We start from the raw sequence: 23,574 nt of genomic DNA, 5'->3' as shown, positions 1-23,574 counted from the left end.
TGAATTTGGGCTTCCACCCTGCGGAACTTTGTTAGAAAGTATATTTCTATTGTTAAAAGTCACGCAGTCTGCAGATTTTTGTTACAGCAGCTAGAATAGACTAAGAGAAGGGCCAATATTTAAAACAGTTGAACTCGAAGCTAGTTAAAGCAGGGGAGCCCCCCTACTCCAGTACCCCTTTCTACTCCCTCATGGCAGCCTCAGTGGTGGTGTCGAGGGGGGCGCTCCACAAGCCCTTTGGAAACCTCTGAGTTCTGGCCAGCTCAGATTACCAGCTGCCCCCTCTCTGGAGCACCTCAGGATGGGTTCCACAGGTGTATTTCCCATACCCACCCTTCCACTGACCAACCAGAGAGAACGGTTTTGCAAAAATCCACTTTTTAAGGGTCTAAAATGAAAAAACCACCAATCCAATTAGACATGCCACCAGCATCAAAGGACTTCTTTCTCCACCGAGTCACTGTCAAGGCTGCCCCCTAAAGTCTTTCCGAAGTCTTTCTTGCTGCTGCAGTTTCAAGCTCTTTTCCTTATGTTTCCTCCCAGTGCAGGAGAAAAAGAATTAGACCCCACTGGACCTAAAGAACTCCTTGTTCTTAAAGTTGCAATTCGGTTCTTCTCTAAGTTTTTTTTTTTTTCTTTTTTGAGACGGAGTCTTGCTCTGTTGCCCAGGTGGGAGTACAGTGGCATGGTCTTGGCTCACTGGAACCTCTGCCTCCCAAGTTCAAGCGATTCTCATACCTCATCCTCCTGTGTAGCTGAGATTACAGGTGTGCGCCACCAGGCTGACTAATTTTTTTTATATTTTTAGTAGAGACAGGGTTTCACCGTGTTGACCAGGCTGGTCTCGAACTCCTGACTTCAAATGATCTGACCGTCTCAGCCTCCCAAAGTGTTGGGATTACAGGCGTGAGCCACCGCACCTAGACTTAAGTTATTATGGTTTATTTTTTACCATGAACTCATCCAGAGTTCTTCAGTCTGGACCACAGAGCCAGGCCTTCTGCACCTCCTGAGAGTTGCTCTTGGCTGGAGGATGCTCCAGGGGGACAGGGATGGAAAGCAGCTACCCCCAGCTCCTACTCACACTCCTGCTGACTTTCCCCAGTCCCACTCAGCCCCCTCACCCCGCCTCCCCATCCTTATAAGCCTGGCTCAGGACAAGCAGAAATGGTAGCAGCATTCCTCTGATGCTGCTGGTATTATTGGAAAAGTCGGCTTCAAAACCACAGAGGGATTTAGAGTACTGGGGGCGAGAGCTCGGGAAGCAGTGTAGACAGTGAGACAGCTGAATTAAACAGTGTCGGTGTGAGTCACTGCTCTCCTGCCTGCCGCCCCAGTCCTGGCGTGAACCTGGAAGCTGCTGAGACAGTTATCTTCTCAGCGAGTTAAACTGCTCTCTAAAGACAGAACCAGGGGGACTGGACTGAAAATTACAGCGGGAAAGGTTTAGGCTAGGCATCAAAAATAATTCTCTGAACTTCATGGGTCCCAAAAGATTCTACAGTTTCCTGGGAGGCATCTAGTATTTTGCCAAAGCTCCACCTGCCTGCAGTAACTCAAGTCAGTCCTGCCACCTTAAGTATCTCCTCTATGACTTGGTGACTCTTATGTTCTGAACGGACCTCATATGGTCTCAAGATGGAATTGCTGCATCACTGTAAAATTTACAGGAATGGTTGTTGTACGTTTTCACCTGTAACTATGGTCAGGATACCCTACTGCCCTTTGCTTCTGGTTACAGAAGTCATGACTGGCAAAATTAATTTGCCTAAAATTAGCCTGGAGGATGTCCCTTTGCTTTGTCTTCCACGTGCCTGCATTCTCTTTCACTGTCTTCTACATGGTCATGTAGAAGTGGGGTGCTTGGAAGGGCATCCAGGTACCACTGAACCCTTCCCTTCCTAGAAGGTGGAAAGTAGCCCCACTCCAGACAGTAGGCCAGGCAGGGAGTTGGGATGGGAGTATTCAGCATGTAGGACATCTGCCGGGTCAATGAGGGAGAGATTGTTATCCCCATTTTACAGATGAGCAACTGAGACTTAGGTTAATCATTTGCCCATGTCTCATAGAGAGTAGGTGCATTACTGTGGATGAAAGTCAGGTCTTTGGGCATTGGGAACAAGATTCTTTCCATTTCATCACCCAGCCTCTCAATTCTAGTCATACTAATGGTGATTAAGGTAAAAACAAATGGTTGGTTACAGAAAGCCAACAAAAATAACCGTGTGATTGAGCACTTCCTGAGCTCCCACTCTGTGCCCGAGCTCATCACTTCATCTCATTTTTCCCTGAAACAACCCTGTAAGATACATGCTGCTATTCTCATTTTGTTTATTTATTTTGAGATAGGGTCTCGCTTTGTCACCAGGCTGGAGTGCAATGGCACGATCACTGCTCACTGCAGCCCTGGTTTCCCAGGCTCAAGGATCCTCTCACCTCAGCCTCCTGAGTAGCTGTGACTACAAACATGTGCCACCACGCCTAGCTATTTTTTTTTTTTTTTATATAGAGATAGAGGTCTCATTATGTTGCCCAGGCTGGTCTTGAATTCCTGGACTCAAGTGATCCTCCCGCATTGGCCTCCTAAAGTGCTGGGATTACAGGTGTGAGCCACCATGCCTGGCTACTATTCCCATTTTATAGATAAGAAAACTGAAGCTCATGGGCCAGGTGCACAGTGGCTCACGCCTGTAATCCTAGCACTTTGGGAGGCTGAGGTGGGTAGTAGATCACTTGAGGTCAGGAGTTCGAGACCAGCCTGGCCAACATGGTGAAACTCCATCTTTACTAAAAGCACAAAAATTAGCCAGACGTGGTAGTGTGCACCTATAATCCCAGCTACTCGGGAGGCTGAGGCGGGAGAATCGCTTGAACCTGGGAGGCGAAGGTTGCAGTGAGCCGAGATCGTGCCACTGCACTCCAGCCTGGGTGACAGAGCAAGACTTTGCCAAAAGAGAGAGAGAGAGAGACAGAGAGAGAGAGAGACAGAAAGAGAGAAAGAGAGAGAGAGAGAAAGAAAGAAAGAAAGAAAGAAAGAAAGAAAGAAAGAAAGAAAGAAAGAAAGAAAGAAAGAAAGAAAGAAAGAAAGAAAGAAAGGGAAAGAGAGAGAGAAAGAAAGAGAGAAAGAGAGAAAGCAAGCTGAAGCTCAAAGAAGTTATGCCACTTGACTGGGTCACCCATCGAGGAAGGGATGGAGTGAAGATTCAAACCCAAGTTTTTGACACTAAAGCCCATGCTCTTTCCACTGTATGTAGTATCTTCTAGTAGAATTTTTCTGCCCTGATATTTAAGAACTTCTTTTTGTCTAAATCTTTATTCATCCCGCTACAATGTAAACACAGCTATGAAAATATATTAATGGATATTTGTTTTGCTTTGTTGTTTTTACTGAGAGCATCCTAGCACATAAACAAATGATGACCCAGCACCAGGGAGGTTGCTTGTTTTCTCTTCTGGCTTCTGGTTTTTCTTTTTTTCCTCTTCTCCCTGGTCCTATATTCTGCTTCTCTCCCATGCCTTTGTGTTGCCCCTAGGGTGTTTCTCTACTTTCCACCTTCCCTCTCCATCCTCTCTGCTCCTTTAGACCTTGGCAGCCAATCCTGTACCTCCAGCATCTCGTTGCCTAGCAACTGGCTTCCTACCTGCCCCATTGTGTTAGAATCTCCATGACAACAAGTATTGCCAAAAGAGAGAAAAAAAGTTAGGTGGTAGTAGGAGGTGATGAGACCCTTTATTTTAGGACATTTGTGCAGTTTTGCCAGCAATAATTTGCTCACTCTCAGGATTCCCCAGAGGGTGTCACAGATGGACTGAACCCAGACCTCATGAGATAACAAGTCATGAGACTGACAATCTGTCTGTGTATAGGGATGTAACTCTAGCATAGGGGCATTCATGTGAGGGGCAAGAATGAGAGCCCCGGGCTTTTATTGTGTAGACAGATGGGACTGGGCCGCATGATCCCCTTTCTGTGGGTCAGTTCAGGAAGGCAGCCTGAATGAGGGAGGATTTTTCAATTATTGTACAAGTGGAGAATACTTGTACAATAAGCCATATGGAGAATACTTTCCAATAAGCCATAGGTGTGGGTGGGTCTGAATTGGGCCATGCCTGGCCAGCTGCATCTAGGGGAGGGCTAAGGAGAGGGGGAATGGGAGATATCATAAACAAGATTTGGGGTGACACAATCTCCTGCCCAAGCACTGTGGGGGTGTGTGAGCCCTGTGAGATCCCTGCTGTGTCCAACTCCAGGCTGTGGTTGGCCTCAGCAGCCTCTGCATCCCTTCTGTTTTGCCGAGAGGGAGACTGCAGGGAAAAAGAGGGAAAGAGGAAGTGGGAAAGAAGTCCAGACCGTGTTAGATTTCCAGGTGCCTGGGGTTGTGTTCACAGCGGGGACCCTGGCTGTTTCGTTCACTGCCTCTGAAGGCCTGACATTTATTCACCGGGTGGCTATGGGATCCACCTAGAAAAGGGAAGTCAGGTAATGTCTTAGAAAGGGGAGGCACTCGGCTGGGCGTGGTGGCTCACGCCAGTAATCCCAGCACTTTGGGAGGCCGAGGCAGGAGGATCACAAGGTTAGGAGATCGAGACCGTCCTGGCTAACACGGGGAAACTCTGTCTCTACTAAATATACAAAAAATTAGCCGGGCGTGGTGGCAGGCGCATAGTCCCAGCTGCTCGGGAGGCCGAGACAGGAGAATGACGTGAACCTGTGAACCCGGGTGGCGGAGCTTGCAGTGAGTCGAGATCGCACCACTGCACTCCAGCCTGGGCGACAGAGCGAGACTCCGTCTCAGAAAGAAAGGGAGGGAGGGAGGGAGGGAGGGAGGAAGGAAGGAAGGAAGGAAGGAAGGAAGGAAGGAAGGAAGGAAGGAAGGAAGGAGAGGCACTGAGAAGGAAGGTGAGACAGCTGAAGCAGGTCAGAGCACTTAGGCACTACTTTTCTGGATATGTGGCCAGGGATCCACCAGGACCCTTGTGAAGGCAAGGGCTTGCATATTGCAAAACCTCTTCTCCTGTGGGCAAAACACGGCGGGGGCTACCTGGTCTGTCTTTATTGCTTTATTGTTCAAGGTAGATAGTGCATGGAAGACCTGTCCCCAAGCCAGTATCTGGCACTTATAGCCACTCAACCTACCCACCCAGCCATGCTATTTTGCTGGCACCTTCCTCACTAGTACTGCCATGTGAACTGTGAGGCTCTCCAAAGGCCACGGGTCATCTTATCATCCTGTCCATGCACCTGGCCTTGAACTTCACAGGCAGAAGAGCATCTTTCCCCCTCCAAACTCCAAACAGAAGGACTAGAAAGACCCCAGTCCTGGTATTTAGTGCTCTTCATGGACAGAAAGTTCTTTGTAACCACTAACTTAAATCTCCAAAGTAGAGCAGTTCATTTGTTATCATCTGTGTTCACTGGGGAAGAAGAACAGAACAAGATCTGCTGGCTATGGGGCCAGCCCCCACACACATTTTCTCCAGTTTGCTCCTCTACTTGGCCTGACTGTTCAAGGCCCCCAGCAAAGGCTACACCCCCATTGCTGAGCAAGGCCGTTTAGATGCAAGATACTAATTGCTAAGATAGATGTAATGAGTCAAATACTCTTAGATACTATTGGAGGACAAACTACTTGGTTAATCTTTTTGACAAGTAATCTGCAATTTGTAACCAAGAATCATTATAAGATTCTCCTCTTGGATCCAGTAATTCTCCTTCAAAGAATTAAGCCTAAGGAAATAATCAGAGTCTCAAGCAAAACTATTTTGGATGTTTGTCACACTGTTATACATAATAGTGGAAAACTGGAAACAATCTCAATGGTTAGTGGTGGTAAAGTGGTCGAACAATTTTTTTTTTTCTTTTGAGATGGAGTCTCCCTCTGTCACCCTGGCTGGAGTGCAGTGGCAGGATCTCAGCTCACTGCAACCCTCACCTCCCAGGTTTAAGCAATTATCCTGCCTGAGCCTCCTAGCAGCCGAGACTATAGACGCCCGCCACCACGCCCAGCTAATACTTGTTTTTTTAGTAGAGATGGGGTTTCACCACTTTGGCCAGGCTGATCTCGAACTCCTGACCTCAAGTGATCCACCCACCTCGGCCTCCCAAAGTACTGGGATTTTTTTTTTTTTTTTTTTTTTGGAGACGGAGCCTTGCTCTGTCGCCCAGGCTGGAGTGCAGTGGCACGATCCCCGCTCACTGCAAGCTCCACCTCCCGGGTTCACACCATTCTCCTGCCTCAGCCTCCTGAGTAGCTGGGACTACAGGCGCCCACTACCACGCCCGGCTAATTTTTTTTGTATTTTTAGTAGAGATGGGGTTTCACCGTGTTAGCCAGGATGGTCTCGATCTCCTGACCTCGTGATCCGCCCGCCTCGGCCTCCCAAAGTGCTGGGATTACAGGCGTGAGCCACCACGCCCGGCCAGTACTGGGATTATAGATGTGAGTCACTGCACCTGGTCTGAAGACTTTAAAATGAAAAATAAAAATGCTTACTATATAGTGAAAAGATATAAAATATATGGTATAATGATAACTTTATTGTGTGTGTGTGTGTTATGAACAATAAAAACCCTGGAAGAACCCCAAAACCTACGAATGGTAATAGCTGACTTAGCAGGGTGGTAACTTTATAGGTGATAGACATTTTCTTTTTTGTATGTTTTGAGATTTTCCAAGTGTTTTCTAATATACAGGTTATTTTTGTAAGTAATAAGAACTACCCTTTTTTAAGGACTTGCCACCATGTGCTACTGGGATAAACATTTTCCACACATTATTTTTTTTCATCTCTACAGCAACTCAGTGATGTAGGTATTCTTGTTTTTCAGATGAAACAACCAAAGTTTAGAGAGGTTAAGTAACTTTCCCAAAACTGCACAGCTTCTAAGTAGAACCGGATTCTGAACAGAACTCCCCCAAAACTTATAAAAAGTGAATACTGTCTTTCAGTGTGGGGATGAGAGCTGATATGTGGTATTGATCTGCATGGCCTGCGAGTTTCTGATCCAAGTCTACAAATGCCAGTGGATCCCACTCAGATGCCCCTCTTGCTGTAGCTCTCAGATGCCCCTCTTGCTGTAGCTCTACTTGTTGGGCAGCCTCGGTCTAACCTCCTGATCAGCCTTCCAGGCAGAGGTGACCCAGTTCAGAGATGTTGTGCGGGGACTTACAGGTCAGTGGGGCCCCGAGTGCAGGCAGAACGGAGGCAGTTGCTCTCCTGGGTCTGCCCAGCATGACAAGGGAGAGGGGGTGCTTTTCCAGCTTTGCTGATAGAAGTCTCCCATAAGCTCACCTGTCAGCCTCCTGGTGTCTGGTAGGATGCTGGGCCTTGGGCAGCTATGCCCTGGAGCCTCACAGCTCATGGGATTTTTTTTCTGAGATTGGGGTCAGCTGGGGGAGGAGAGTTTCTCTCCTGCAGCCTGGCGCTGGGGCCTTGGGCAGCGGCCAGGCCTGGCCTCTCCCTTTGCGCGTGACTACCACACGAATGTGCTGCTCCTGAGAGCAGAGAGTCACCCTGGCTTGGCAGCGCTGTGCTGGCAGGAATGGGGGCTCAAGCACAGTTTTAGCTTGGCTCTGAGGGAGGCTGCTGGAGTCAGCAGGACGGGTTTTCCAGCTTTGCTTGAAAACAGAAACACATAAGCAACCAATGGAACGAGAGAGGGCAATGGGACTGGGATTATCTTCAGTGCTGGAATTGCTTGCCCCACTATTCAGATGGCAAAGCTAAGGCCTAGGGACCGAATAACTCGGGAAGATGCTTAGTGCTGGTGTCCCGTCCAGTGTTCTGACTCCTGGACTGCACGTGATGCTGGGCCTGCTGCCAGACCCCAGCTCAAGTTTCTGATTCCCCAACCCTACCCCTCACACATTCTGAGCTGTTGGGTAGAAGGAAGAACTTATTGCTAGGGTAGCCAGCCTGGTGCTGCCTTCACTTGGCAAGAGGTCTGGTCTGCATCTCACAACATAGTCCCACTCACAGGTTTGACTCTAGGTCCAGCCCTCTCCAAATGCCAGGCTCTGCTGTTCCAGGCAGGGAACCAGCCCACACACTGCAAAGTGGCCTGGGCCTCTGGGCTGGAGGGCTTTAGGAACAGTCCATAATCCCCAAGGTCTCTCCTGCCCTAGCACCAAGGAACCTTCGTCCCTTGCCCCAGACCAGTGGCCCTGCAAGTATGTGGGATTTGTTGAGTGATACTACCTCCATCTGCCTGGCTGGAAAATCCATCCACACAGAAATGCTGGAAGTTTTAAGATGGGGGAGAAAAATAATAATAAAGCAAGTGTGAGAAAGATGGAGCTGACAGGTCTGGTGGGAGACATGGTCATCTGGCCAGCAGCCTGGGGTCTTCATAGGCTCAAGTTTCTCTGTCTGCACTGAGCTCCCCCAGCCCCAAGGCTCCGCTTACCTCTGCTCCTCCCCATTCAGCGGCTCCAGTGTCCATCTGGAATCTAAGCTATTGTTTGGGAAGCCAGACTTCTAGTAACTCTGGCCTGAAGGGAAGTGTATATATATATATGGAGGGAGGAGGGAGAGAGGGAAATCTGGATGGAACAGGGACTGTCTTCAGGGCACCTCCCCAAGGACCTAGATACTTAAACCCGTGTGGCTTAGAACTCTAAGCTCTGATCTGCATTGCAGGGGAGCATGCCAGTTGTTGGGGTGTTTGGAGCTGGGACCTATGTAGCAGGAGGTATCCTGGAACAGAAGAAGGAGCAGAGAGAAGGGAGGGCACCTTCTCTGCTCTACTCAGGGTGAAGGAAGCTGTGTGCCGGCTGCACCTGCTTCCCATGCCAGCTCAACTTCCTGGGAAGTATTTATAACTGAGGCCTCCAGCCCCCTGTGATTTGTGGGACAGTTTTAAACCATTGATTTTCATTAGCACTAAATCATTTCTCTTGGCTAATTGAAAAGGAACTGGGGATACTGAAAGTGGAGCCATTCACATGGACCAAATCAGCGAAAGATGTCAATATGCTGAAACAGCACAAGTCTTCAGTTGGACGGCTCCGAGTTTCCTCCCTGAAGCTCAAAATCCACTTCTATCTCAGAGGTCAGAGGCTGTGAGAAACACACCCTTAGAACCAGGAAGTGAACTTGGATTCTTAGCAGCAGGGATGGAGGTTAGACACTTGGAAGAACTTCCAGCCTAGGGCAATGGGATAAGAGATTCTGAGGGAGGTGTTGGAGGAATGCAGTGAACATCTCTTTGGCAGAGGTGTGTTTGAGATCTCCATGTCCTGCCTCTGTCCGCAGGCTCAGGTGCAGGACGCACTGTCTAGGGAAGAGCAGCATTTGTCCTTCTCTAGACACAGGCTGGGGTGGTGAAGTTGCTCTGGGAATGCCAAGTCTGGGCAGAACCCTCTCCTGGGGAATGGCTGGGCTGGGCTTGGAGTAAGAGGTGAGATCTTGGCTATTGCTTGATCACTTAACTATAAATGACAGGAAGCTAAACAATCTGATTTTACCTGAAAGTAACACAGCCAGCCCCATCTTTCCTCTGTAAGAACACATTGCCATCTGGCCAGAAAGGACACCATGCCACAGTCTAAGGATAAGGACACTTCTGGAGGTGCTGGCAGAGCCCTGGGCCCTGGGGGTGCTGATGGGGAGGGGAATGGTGAGTCCCACAGCTTGTGGACAATCCTAATCCCCATTCAGAGCCAGGAGCCAGGTGCCAGCCAGGCGGGCGTTGGGGATACTGAGCCCCACCCCCTCCACTAACAAGTCCCAGCCAGTAGACCTCAGCTTCCCCTGCTTCCTGCCAAGGCTCTGCCCACTCTGCTCATGCCCACTCTGATGGGACACCACCACTGGCTGCCCATCCTTGTCTTTCTCTTGACACAGACTGAGGTGATTGCATTCTCTGCCAAGGACCAGGCCCAGTTGAATGGCCCCCAGCTGGTTTGCTGAAGCCTGAAGCCAGGGTCTATAGGCAAGAGCTTGGGCAAGGAGGATGGGCTCAAATCCTTTTACTATGGCCTCCCCACCACCCACATCTCAACTCTTCCTTCACTTCTGTCCTGAGAGGTTGGCAGAGATTAGAGCCTGGACGAGAAGGGTAAACATTTAGTAAATGATTATTGCAGTCCTCTCCGCAGCCCTGGGACCTCCTCGCAATGCCCAGTCTGGAAACACTGGGACATCATGCGGAGAGGAGGCCCTGTGGCGTGGGGGAAGAGAACTGGAGTAGGGGAGTCACCCCAGGCTCTCCTGTTGCTCAGTGGTGTGACTTGGGACAAGTTACTTCCTTGCAAGCATGGGAATATTGTGATTTGCCTTTATACCCTCACCCCTAGCTCGATGTGTGAGCTGAACAAGGTCTATAACCCACACATATTGCAAGTTGTGTGCCCACAGTGGGGCTGTTGGGGTTCATTTTTCCAGGGAAGCCTGTGAGCACACTGCTGGAGGCCTGGAGCCTCTGAGATGAGCGAGGATGGGAGGACACAGAGCACCTCCTCACCCTGGGCTGGGTGGGAAATGGGCCAAAGGGAAGGGACAGGGAGGACAGGTGGGAAAGGAAGCTAGAGTTGTGTGTGTTTGTGTGTTTAAGAATAAACATGAGTGTGAGTTGCATGTATGATGTGTGTGGTGCCAGTGAGTGTGTATGTTTGTGTCAGTGTGTGAGCATGTGCCTGTGTGTCTCTGTGTGAATGTGTATATCTGTGTGTATATGTATTTGTAGGTCGTGTGTGCATATGTCTATCTCTGTGTGTCAGAATGTGTGTGTGTGTGTGAGTGTGTGTGTGTCTTAGTCCGTTCAGGTTGCAATTACAAAATACTTTAGACTGGGCAATTTATAAACAACAGGCCAGGTATGGTGGATCATGCGTATAATCCCAGCACTTTGGGAGGCTGAGACAGGAGGATTGCTTAAGCCCAGATGGAGACCAGCCTGGTCAATATAGTGAGATCTCGTCTCTACAAAAAATTTAAAAACAAAATTATCAGGCATGGTGATATGTGCCTGTAGTCCCAGTTACTTGGCAGGCTAAAGTGGGGGGATTGCTTGAGGCCAGGAGGCTGAGGATGCAGTGAGCTGTGATCATGCCACTGCACTCCAGCCTGGGTGACAGAGCTGCAACCCTGTCTCTAAAAATGTAAGAATTCAAATGAAACATCAGAAAATTATTGCTCACAGTTTTGGAGGATAGAAGTCCAAGATCAAGGTGCCAGCCGATTTGGTGTCTGGTGAAGGCCTGTTCCCCATAGATGGTGACGTCTATGTGTCCTCACATGATGCAAGAAAGGGGCAAACAGGTTCCTTCAAGTCTTTTATGAAGGGACTTAACCCATTCACAAAGGTGGAGCCCTCATGACCTAATCTCCTCCCAAAGGCTCACCTCTTAATACTATTGCATTGGAGATTAGTTTTCAACATAGGAATTTTGGAGAGGACACAAGCATTTGGAGCATGGCAGTGTGTATCTTGTGCTTCGATGTGTGAGTGTGCTTGTGTGGGAGGGTGTGAGTGAGTGTGTGTATGTCTGTGTGTGTGTCACTATGTGTGTATGGTGTTGGTCTGAGGGGTGCAGCAGTACGAGTCATATCTTCAGAGTGGCACCAAAGGACACACTTCTCTCTTGCCTGAGGTGAAGCCCAAGTTGAGATTTGGCCCTGGAGGAACTAAGCAGGATTTCCAGGGCAGAGGGAGGGTAGGTGTCAGATGTTGTAAGAAAGCTTGGAAAGAGGCCTGTGTGGGGTCCAGGGATTCTGTCTGTGGCCTCTGGACTCATGCAGGTCATTCTGTCCACTTCCTGTCTCCGAATAGGTTGCACCTAAGTCATCTAAATATAGTCAGGAGTGCCTCAACTTCAGAAGGACCTCCATGAAAAGAGATCTCCCCATCTTTCTTACTAATCTGTGCCACGGTCTTAAATGTATTTATTTTGGAAACTTGGCCTGCTGTGTAATTTGGTTACCCTCTCCCCGCCTGCCCCCGCCACCAACCCCATATAAGTTGACTGTCCTATTTGTACTCAAATAAGAAAACAGAAATTTAGGTTAAAGGTGAACCATTCTGGTGACAATGTGTGTGCTATTCTGACTGAAATGGCTGACAAAAGGTACTAATGGGAAATTTGGGGCAGAACAGAGAAGGGAGATACAAGCCATGCTAATGACTTGACTTAATAATAACTAGCTAGTATTCAGTGTTTATTATGGCCCAGGAACTGTCTTCCATGATCTTCCTGTCATAATTCACTTAGTCTTGGCTAGGCGTGGTGGCTCACGCCTGTAATCCCAGAGCTTTGGGAGACTGAGGCAGGCGGATCACCTGAGGTCAGGAGTTCGAGACTAACCTGACCAACATAGAGAAACCCCATCTGTACTAAAAATACAAAATTAGCTGGTCGTGGTGGCACATGCCTGTAATCCCAGCTACACAGGAGGCTGAGGCAGGAGAATCGCTTGAACCTGGGAGGCAGAGGTTGCAGTGAGCCGAGAATGCGCCACTGCACTCCAGCCTTGGCGACAGAGCAAAACTCAATAATAATAATAATAATAATAATAATAATAATAATAATAATTTACTTAGTCTTTATAGTAACACGTTAAGGTAGATATTGTTATCATCCCCATTTCAAAGATGAGGAAACAGGCCAAGGAGGTTAAGTAATTTCCTCAGGACCACAAAGCAGGAGGCAGCAGTACCCAGATTTGTACAGGGGGCTGAGGGGACTGTGTTGGGGGTGGGAACATGGGGCTGAGGACGAGTGGGGAGAGGGGATGGTTCGGGCTCCAGGACCTCTTTTTTTAGCCAACACTCTGTGTTGTGCAGTGTCCGTACCTCAGTGCTTGAGTTCAGAGATACTCCAGTTCTTTACTATGAATATTTTCCTCATCCTCTTTCGTTCTTTTTTTGGCATATCCAACCCCTAGATGCTCTGGTTAAAATGTTCTGACCTTTTCGAAATGGGTATATTCAGTGCATTCCGAAACGCAATCGCGGCCCCTTTAACAGGGCCACTGCAGGAGGAGCTGTCCTATCAGCACCACGGCCGCCGCCCCGCGCACCCCCAACCCCGGCAGCAGCTGCGGGCGCCTCAAGGGCAAAAAGGGCGGTGGAGAGCGGGGCCAGGAACTTGAGACTGGCTAGTTCTCCAGACCCTAGAGGGAGGGACCGCCGCCGAATACTGGTGCTTGCCCTCCTTTCCCCTCGCCCCGCCCCTGGGAGATCAGAGGGAGCTGGTGCTTAGGCTCTCACCGCCCTCTGAGTCAGAGTGAAACATTTATAGGCCCAAAACACTTCCTTGCTCTGGGGTTTACAGAGCTTTAATGGACAGGTAGCCTCTATTTGTCCTAACGGGGCGGGGCCTGGCGCTGGAATGAGGCTGAAAGGCTGGAAGATTGGGGTGGAAAGGAGTCAGGGCTGAGGCCTCAATTTAGGCTGTAGGGTGAGATGCACAATCTCTGGAGCTAGACTGTTTGGATCTAATCTTGACTCTGCCATTTACTAGCTGTGTGATCGTGAGAAAGTTCCTTAGCCTCTCTGTGCTTCAGTGTCCTTGCCTCTCAAGTGGGAATGATAATAATAGCACCAACTTATAGAACAATTACAAGTTAATATAGGCAAAGCACTTAGAACAGTGTCTGACAGGCAGTCAGCAAATGCACCTAAAAAGCGTTTGATTTACAAATAAAGGACCAGGGTGAGACTTAGATAGCAGACAGCTGGGACGTAGACTGGAAAGGGAGGAGAGAGAAAAGTGTGTTGGGTGTGGCTGATACATCATGTTCAGGGGCAGGGACTATCCCACTTTGCCTGGGAAACCACCAGCCTCTCAACTCACCTGTCATCCACCAGACTGTCCCATTCTGTGTCTGAATTTGGCAACTTCCCTTTGGGAGGAGGGGCGGTTATTCTCCTTAACATAATTTCTGTTCTTTCTTTCCTTCTTTCTTTCTTTCTTTCCTTCTTTCTTTCTTTCTCTCTCTCTCTCTCTCTCTCTCTCTCTCTCTCTCTCTCTCTCTCTCTCTCTCTCTCTCTCTCTCTCTCTCTCCTCTCTCTCTCTCTCCTCTCTCTCTCTCTCTTTTTTTGAGATGGAGTCTCACTCTGACACCCAGGCTGGAGTGCAGTAGTGTGATCTTGGCTCACTGCAAACTCTGCTACCCAGGTTCAGGTGATTCTCCTGCTTCAGCCTCCCGAGTAGCTAGGATTACAGACACCTGCCACCGCACCTGGCTAATTTTTGTAGTTTTAGTAGAGACGGGGTTTCACCATCTTGGTTAGGCTGATCTTGAACTCCTGACCTCGTGATCCACCTGCCTTGGCCTCCCAAAGTTCTGGGATTACAGGCATGAGCCACCATTCTTGGCCAATTTCCGCCATTTCTTGAGCACTTCCTATGTGCCAGTCACCATGCTAGGTAACTTATCTTTACTCTCTCATTGCATCTTTATAAAACCCATGACTACTTATTGCAGATGAGGACTCTAGGCTCAGAAAACTTATCTAAAGCCACATAGCAGGAAGTAGCAGAGCTGGGATTTGAACCCAGATCTTTCAGATTCAAAAGCCTTTACTCTTTCCATGACACATTTTTCGAGCTGTCTAGTTTCCTACCCTTTCCACTGTGGGCACTTGGGTGTTATCGTATGAAGCATGGACAGCGTTGTTCCTGTTGATGCTCCAGGTTTCTGATCCAGACCTGGCAGGTGTTCTTATCCTCTTCTGCTCTTCTGGAAGCTCAGGAGAATAAGGCAGCTCAGCCTCTATCCCTAGGTACATGGGATGGAGGGACACTTGAAAAATAAGGTGTTTTTTTTTCCCCCCGTGATCATAATAACAGAAATATTTGTTGAGTCCTTATTATGTGCCAGACACTGTTCTAAGCATTTTCTGTTCATTAACTAACTTACTCTTCACAGCAACCCTATGAGTAGATCCTGTCTCGATCTCATGTTACAGAGGAGGGAACTCAGAGGTTTTGCGATTTGCCTTAGGTCACACCACCAGCAAATGACAGAGCCAAGCTTTGGACCCAGGCATTCTGGCTCCAGAGTTTATTCTTTAACCATGGTACCACAGAGTCTCTTTAAAGAGCAGGAGTCTGAATTGGGGCACTGATGAATAGACCTAGGGGCATGAGGAGTTCTACCATCAAATCCACTACTTCCCAGACCTCAATCCACCAACTACCAACCCGACTTCTCTTCCTAAAAGCCTCCCCAGATCCTGCCTCACTGACAGACCATAACAACTAAATCTCCATGGTACTCTGTTTTGTCTCTGTCTCTCTCTCTCTCTCTCTTTTTTTTTTTTTCTTGAGATGAAGTTTCACTGTTGTTGCCCAGGCTGGAGTGCAATGGTGTGATCTCGGCTCACTGCAAACTCCGCCTCCCAGGTTCAAGTAATTCTCCTGCCTCAGCCTCCTGAGTACTGGGATTATAGGCATGTGCCACCACAGCCGGCTAATTTTGTATTGTTAGTCAAACCAGGGTTTCTCCATGTTGGTCAGGCTGGTCTCAAACTCCCAACCTCAGATGATCCACCCGCCTTGGCTTCCCAAAGTGCTGGAATTACAGGCATGAGCCACCATGCCTGGCCTGTTTTGTCTCTCTTGATGCACGCCCTGCACATGTTACTTGTCACGAGTGTGCATGTGTTTCTTCCCCACCAGACTGCTAGCTCCTAGAGAGCAGAACCTGGGTCTCAGCCACCGCAATTGCCATAGCACCTGGTACATGGAAGCTGCCCAGCCAGGGTGTGTGGTTGTTGAACAAAGGGATCCTGCCATGAATCCCTTTGTAAGTGCAATGTTCTTTTGTAACAGGGAGTACTAACTCCCTAGTGTAATTTATTGAGGACTGGGATCCCCAGGATGAGGGAACTAAAGAGCACTGAGGCCCTCCTCTTGTTCACTGAGGTTAAGTGAAATTTCAGATCAGGGCACTTCGAAGGAGAAAGAACAAAGAGAGCATGTTTGGAGGTGGAGGATCTGATAAGACACCCCAATCTCTCTCTCTCTCTCTCTCTCTCTCTCTCTCTCACACACACACACACACACACACACACACACTCCCATAAGAAAGAAACACTCTCCTTGCTTGTACCTCCAGCTCTACCCGCAAACTTCTGCCCTTGAGACTCCCCAGACACATTGCAAAGTTATCACAAAGGATGACTGATACTGATAGCCAAGCTCTTCGGCTTGAGTAGACCCTTCTTTAAGAGACATAAACTGGGCACGGGAGCTCATGCCTGTAATCCCAGGAGGCCAAGGAGGCAGGAGGATCACTTGAGCTCAGGAGTTTGAGACCAGCCAGGGAAACATAGCGAGACCTCATCTCTACTAAAAATAAAAATGAAAAAAAAAAACTAGCCCAGTGTGGTGGTGTGCGTCCTTATGGTTTCAGCTACTCAAGAGGCTGAGGTGGGAGGATCACTTAAGCCAAGGAGATTGAGACTGCAGTGAGCTATTATTGCACCACTGCTCTCCAGCCTGGACCCTGTCTCAAGAACAAATAAAATGAAAGAGACGTAGATTGTCCTGCTTCTCAGACATATTTTTGTCTAACACTGAGATCCAGGAGATGAGGGCCATTGTAGTTAACTTTATGCATCTCAAGAGACCAAACATTTTCCCAATATTATTTTATTCAGTCTGCTCAGACAGAATATGAGGCAGTAGAGAGTGAGATGGGGCAGAAAAAGTTGCCCTCATTTCAGAGGAAGGGAAACAGAGCTTCAGAGCAAGCATGATGTCTCCCAAATCATTTGGTCCATTAAGAATGTAAACTGGGTGCTGTAGCCAGCAGGCATGTCTAGGTCCTAGGAGAGATGACCTGTGCAGAGGCCTCACCTTTCAGCTTTGGAGGCATCCTCATCCATGGGCCTCAGCTCAAATCCCACTACCCATGTGTATTCTCTCCCCTTCCCTCCCCAGCCACCCCACCCCTGCTGCCAGAGACCTGAAATTCCGGTCTTCCTCCTCAATCCCCATCCCAACCCAGGCGTGCCACTTGCCACTAACTAGGGATATTAAATCTGCAGCTGGGCTGGATGAGGCCTATCTTCTCCCCCTACCATGCATGTTGCCTACAGTCTCACATGGGCAATGCCCCTGTACCACAGTGACCTCCAGTACCACCAAAGGCAAACAGCATATAAGGTGGTTGGGGAAAGCTAGCTAGATCTCCAGCATGTTGGGAGAGTAAGAGAGGGAAGAGAGGCCTCCCCCAGAGCTGCCTATGACTGATTTTCTTCTCTTCTGGTTTCCACCCTGTAAATTGGATCCCCCCTGCCCACCCCCAACTCTATCTCTGGAAGGCCCCAAGCTCCAATCAGAGCGACTCCAGTCAGAGTTGGAGGTTGGGGGCGTGTAGGCAGAGCGTGGATATGCTCTCAGTGGGTGTGGCCAAGGGGATCCACCCTTGAGCCTCAGAGTCCTGTCCATCTGCATTTGAGTCACACCATTCTGCCACTTTTTAGCTGTGTGTGTCCTTGGGCAGCTCACTTAACCTTCTCCACCTCATTTTCTTTACCTGTGAAAGGGGTACTACAGCTTACTTTGTAAGGTTGTTGCTTAGAACTAGAAACGATGTCTCAATACTAGGGACTGTTACTCTGTCTAGGGCAGAAGCATCTGCCAGGTGTCCTTAAAGATGCTGAGTACCTGTGGGTTCTCACTCCGAAGGCAAACCAGGAAAGCTCCTTCATGACCCCTTGCCCACCCAGGCTAAAATAACTCACTGTTTGGGGAGCCCTCCTCCACCACCCCAAAGATGGTCTGATCCTCCCAGGCTCCCACCTGGGGCAATGGTTGTCACATCCCATGTGCATCCTCCTCCCAGTCTAGGTGAGGGCTATCAAGTTGCAGAAGGAGGAGAGAGCAGGGCCCCAACTGCAGTGGAGAGGGAGGGGTAGGGCTCTTGTGACCTACCATGGGAATGTTTTAAATCCTCCTCCCATCGAGCTTTTGAAAAAATGATGATCCAGGAAAAGCAGCAACTGCATCTGCTCCATTAGCAAGTGAGGGAGACGCAGCCTCCTCAGCCTTAGGGCTCTCTTAGCTGGAAATCTGGCCAGCCCTAGCCATAGGGCCTGGGGGAAGTCTGAGCCAAGGGGCTAGGAGCCCAGGGATGCATGGAGGACAATGTAGGTAAGTTGGGCTCTTGGTGGGGGGTGGTTATTGGACAACACAACCTGAGTTGGGGAGGGACTCCCAGGAGAGATGAAGGTAGAGTTGAGTTTTAGTTCTGGATTCTCTCACCAGTGTAGCTCCCAGAAGGGACAGTCTAGGGTGTATAATTGGCTTTGGTCCCCACACTGGGATTTGGTGGGGATTGTAGCAGAGGGCAGAAGCGCAAGGGCCATGTGGCACATTGTCAGTGCAGGGAATTGAACCTGGGAGTGCTGAAATCTCAGGGGTGTGGCTGCAATGGGTCAGTGGTCTAAGGCCCTTCTCATGGGTAGCAAGCTGGTTAGCTATACAGTCAGTGTACAGCCTATCTCGGTGTTACAGGCCAAGGTCAGCAGCTTGGGGCCCACATGAGTCTCTGAGCAGGTCCACACTTTACCTCCGGTCCTGCTTGGCATTGTCACAGATGCACATGACTGACCAGTAGAGGGGTGGCTAGATAGAAGGAGGGTAACAAAGTCAATCTACTCTCATCTCTACTGGGAAAGAATTCTGACTACTGGCCTGAAGCCAGGATTAAGCATGGTGCTCTCTTCTGGTCTTAAAGAGTACTTGCTTCTCCATCTAATTGCAGTTCCTAGATTTTGTCCTGTCCTCATTTTGCAGACTGGACATGGAGAGGTTGAATAATTTACCCAGATTCTCATGGCTGCAGTAGTAGTACCTGCTTTCACTCTCTAAGTTTCCTTTATGAAAGTCCTCTTCTGTCTCTTCTGTGGAGTTGTGCTTAGCATGCTGGGGCTGGGGGCTGGATAGGGCGACTGCCCTTCATGGGAGACTGTGGCCAAGTAGAGGGTGACTCACAGGGTCTCCCAGTCTGTGTCCTGGTGGGTGGGCAGGGAATGGCATGAGCTAGATGAGGAAGAGGCAAGAGGCAGGCAAGCCCTGGGTGTGGCCCTCCAGGCCTAGGCCATGGGCAGCCACTGGAGAAGCAGAGGCGAGCTGGTGGTAATTCCCTGGGCACACATGGCTTTGCCGCCCTTCTTCTGCTGGGTAGGATGAGGTTGCTTTAGCTCACCAAATAACGGTATCAAATCGTTAAAGTGCAAATTAGAGAAAAGGATGAGGGGGTCATAGCGCTTCCCTTGTAGAATAATTTATTGTGGAAATTATTTCATTTATTGCAGAGCAATCCAATAAGCCCTGGCTGTCATGGTCACTTCAAACTGGAGTTTTAGAAATCCATCAGTGCTTAAGGGTCTACATTGACTTCTTATAGCTTAGTCTGTAACTGGTCCCAGACCACAGAGTCAAAGGTCAGGGAAAGGTCAGCAACAGCCATAAACAATTCTGTGTGGTTGCTTACAGCTTTCTCCACAATATGAAAGGGGGAATCTCAGGGATCTCAAGGAAATCGGCCATACTTTGGTGGTCTTTTCTGTCCAGAATGTCTTTTGTCTTCGTCTTCATCCAATGCCAATTCACCCTTTGAGAATCAAACTGAGTATTTTCATTGTACACAATGAAAACATGTACAATGATTGCTCCCATCTGTAATCATTTTCCTAGCATACATTTTTAGATTTGGCATTGTTCCCACAGCAGTGTATGGAGGCCATATACTTTTTTTTTTTTTTTTTTTTGAGAGACGGTCTCGCTCTCTCGTTCAGGCTGGAGCGCAATGGTGCAATCTCGGCGCACTGCAACCTCTGCCTCCCAGGTTCAAGCAATTCTCCTGCCTCAGTTTTTTGAGTAGCTGGGACTACAGGCATGTGCCACTACGCCCAGTTATTTAGTGTGTGTGTGTGTGTGTATTTTTAGTAGAGATGAGGTTTTGCCATGTTGGTCAGGCTGGTCTCAAACTCCTGACCTCAGCTGATCCGCCCGCCTCAGCCTCCCAAAGTGTTGGGATTACAGGTGTGAGCCACTGCACCTGGCCTCATAGCCATATACTCTTACCAACACTGGATATTTTAATTTTCTATGATATAGTACATTTGATAACAACAAATGATAACTTATTTAATTTGCAGCTCTTCAATTTCTAATAAAGTCTTTGGTTTTTGTTTTGTTTTGGCCAGTTGTATCTATTCTTTTGCAGTTTTCTTGTTCACAGGATCTCACTCTGTCACCTAGGCTGGAGTGCAGTGGCATGATCTCAGCTCACTGCAACCTCCACCTCCCAGACTCAAGCGATCTTCCTGCTTCAGCCTCCCAAGTAGTGGGACTGCAGGCACACATGACCACACCCAGCTAATTTTGGTTTTTTGTTTTTCATTTTTTGTGGAGATAAGGTTTCACCATGTTGCCCAGGCTGGTGTCAAACTCCTGGACTCAAGGGATCCTCCCGCCTTGGCCTCCCAAAGTGCTAGGATTACTGGTGTGAGCCACTGTGCCCCGCCTGCCCTTTATTCTACGGGGTGTTTGCTTTTAAATATTGATTTGGTAGAGCTCCGTATATGTAAAGGTATTAATTCCTTGTTTTTCATACTTGTTGCAAATTTTTTTTTTTTTTTTTTTTTTGAGACAGAGTTTTGCGCTTGTTGCCCAGGCTGGAGTGCAGTGGTGCAATCTCAGCTCAGTGCAACCTCCACCTCATGGGTTCAAACGATTCTCCTGCTTCAACCTCCCGAGTAGCTGGGATTACAGATGCACATCACCATGCCTGGCTAATTTTTGTATTTTTAGTAGAGACAGGGTTTCATCATGTTGGCCAGGCTGGTCTCGAACTCTTGACTTCAGGTTATCCACCCGCTTGGCCTCCCAAAGTGCAGGGATTACAGGCGTGAGTCACCGCGCCTGGCCTGTTGCAAGTATTTTTATAGTTTATTGATGTCTCGAACCTTTTGAAAAGGTTTTTTGCCCATATAGAGATTTTAATTTTTATGCACTCACATCTATCAGTGTTTTACTTTATGATTTCTTCCTTTGATGGGGTACTTTGAAAGGCCTCTCCCACAACAAAATTATGGAAACATTCATGCATGTGTTCTAAAAATTTTTTTATGGCTTCATTTTTTAACCTTTAACTCTTTAATCTATCTGGAATTGATTGTATGTATCTTTGTAAACTGCTTTAAATTCCCTTTGAAATGGAAGTGATTATTTCATTAATTAATGTGGCTAGGAGGGGAAGCTGGTGAAGGCAGAAGGGGATAATTAGTGAGTCAAGGTCTGGAAGAGAGGAGATCAAGTGCTGTTGACAGGGCCTGCACAAGGAACTGCCGTGAACCAAACGTGGGACACTCAGTTTCTTTCAGACGAGGGCGGCAGGAGGTGCAGAGGTCAGTTTTGCCAGGGAGGGAGGTGAGTAGGGAATGGGCTAGAGAGGAAGACTGTGAGCCAGTGACTATGGGGGTGGGGACAGTAGGGAGGGCCCAGGGAATGGCAGGAGCCTCAAGGGTCAACATTTGCCAGTTTACAAGTTTGTGATCTAGGGGGATTGTGATTGGCCCTCCCACCCTTGGGCCCTAACAGCACGTGGAAGAAGGTTGCACTGCACTGGAGAGTGTCCTAGGAGGAGAGCCAGGGGTCAGCTGCGGTGATGAGTGGAAGGAACATGCAGGCAGAGGTTGAGAGCCTGAGGAAATTTGTTTAGTGTGGAGGACATTCTAGACTCGGGATACTAGGAAAGGCCTGAGGGGGAGGAGCTATAAGGAGAGTCTGTCCCCGATCAGTGAACAGGAACAGAGTCAAAGAAAGTTAAATGAAGCCCATTTGTACAGCACATTGCAATTTACAAAGCACTCTCCCATATTGCTTGCAGATGAGCCTCATAACAGCTTTTCAGAGCAGAGAGGAAAAGGGATTTGCCCAGAGTCCAGCAGGTAGCCAGTGACCCAGTCACAATGCGAACCAGGAGTGCCAGTGCCCAGCCTGCGTGCTCGAGCCTCCCCACAGACCCCAACATCCTCTTTCTACACTCAGGGATGGAAGCTCGGGAGATGTGCCTGACGGTCTTTTTTTGCCCTCCCTCCCTGCAGGACAGTAGCCCACCCTTCCAGCCTTGCAGACCATGAATGGGATGGCCAATGTGAATCCCGCCAGCCGCCCTCACTACGCCTCCTCCATCCCGGTGCCTCGTGCCTCTTCCCAGACCAGGATTCCTACACCGGGCGCTTCTCCCCAGCTGCGGCCGCGCCAGGCCGGCCTGGCCCTGAGCCCACAGAGAGCGGCCTCCCCCAGACTGGGAAAGGCTGCAGGTCCTTCTAGAAACTCCTCTCCTAGGGCCTCCCGGGGGAGAGGCTCTCCCAAGTTTGCTGGATCTGTGAGGGAGTCAGCCGAGGATGGGGAAGGCTCCTCCAGCTCCCCATGGAATAGTCCCAGGACAACCCCGAAAGCAGTCCTCTCCAGCCGGGCTGGATCCGGAAGAATTGGGGAGAGAAAAGGCACCCAGGGAAAGAAGAAGAAAGCCCAGGAAGGGACTCCAGTCTGCCAGACCCGGGGCAGAAGCCCTTCTCGGACGAGCTTTCACGGAGAAACTCAAATACCAGGGGCTCCGGAAGTTCGGAAGCCTCCAAGCGGCCCAGGAAAAGACCAAAGAGATATAAACTACAAAAGTTCTGGGACCCCCAGGTCTTTGGAGCCTGATGAGCGGGCAGCTTCATGGACTTCCTCGCCAGTCTGCAGCCCAGCGCAGGGCAAGCGCCCCTCTCCCTCTCCGGGGGCCATTAGCTTCTCCTCGGTCCATCAGCAGAGTCAGCCAGTCACAGCCACGGTGGCTCCCTTCCAGTACAGGTGAGCTGGGGAGCAGGCAGGGAGGGAAGGGGGAAGAGCCATGCTGGGACCAGGGGACAAGCCAGAAGAGGACAGGGACCCTGATGATCAGTGGCTGATAAAGGTCAGAGGGCCCCAGGGGATACAAAAAGAAGTTAGGTAGATGGAGGCCTACAGAGTTGGGGGCTTGGAGAGCTGAGATGGGATTGGGACTCTAAAAGGGGACCGTGACCGAAGCTCTGATCTTTCTCGACTCTGGGGAATCCACAACAAAAAGAGGCTCATAAGGAGGGTACCCCTAAAATGTCCATTTTTGTTCTCTGGAACAACATTCAGATTGGGGTGTGGTGGAAGCTTAAGCAGCTAGATACATAGGTAGCGTCCGTCTCGCCCAATTCATTGTGGGACATTTGCCAACACTGTGAGTTAGACCAACTCTATTGGCTTGGGCACTGTGCCTTTACTTGGTAAGTAAAACCTACACTGCTTGTTGCACTCATAATACCTTGTATCTGTCTGTCTGTCTCTCATTCGCTTGCTTACTCCACTTGCTATAGTGCCTTGTGCGTATCTGCTTATGTGCCTGGCATATCAGGAATTAGTAATGCTTCTTAGACAGGTGTTGCTATCATTGTTGGTGGAGGTGTCCAGGCCAGTATTCACAACAAGATGGCCAACAAGCTAGTATCTCCAGTTTTTTTCAGACACTGCAAGTTGATTGCATAGAAAAACAAATGCTTAGTCAACTATGCTTTTTTTTTTATTTTTTTGA

General features: G+C 49.0%; 1 protein-coding gene across 5 annotated transcripts in view; it reads left to right on the top strand.

Moving 5' to 3' along the window:
- The window catches only part of NAV1 (neuron navigator 1), a 280,884-nt gene that overhangs the window by 63,194 nt on the left and 194,116 nt on the right, over window positions 1-23,574 (top strand). For all 5 annotated transcript variants that reach the window (XM_037986167.2, XM_073011644.1, XM_037986165.2 and 2 more), the window contains exon 2: window positions 22,070-22,823. In XM_037986167.2, the coding sequence (XP_037842095.2) occupies window positions 22,102-22,823 (722 nt within the window). In that variant the 5' untranslated portion in view covers window positions 22,070-22,101. The remainder of the gene's footprint in view (window positions 1-22,069; window positions 22,824-23,574) is intronic.

The sequence above is a fragment of the Chlorocebus sabaeus genome, chromosome 25, assembly GCF_047675955.1.
Source record: "Chlorocebus sabaeus isolate Y175 chromosome 25, mChlSab1.0.hap1, whole genome shotgun sequence".
Lineage (NCBI taxonomy): Eukaryota > Metazoa > Chordata > Mammalia > Primates > Cercopithecidae > Chlorocebus > Chlorocebus sabaeus.
Note: the sequence above shows the minus strand (reverse complement) of the source record. Positions and strands in the feature narration are given on the sequence as shown.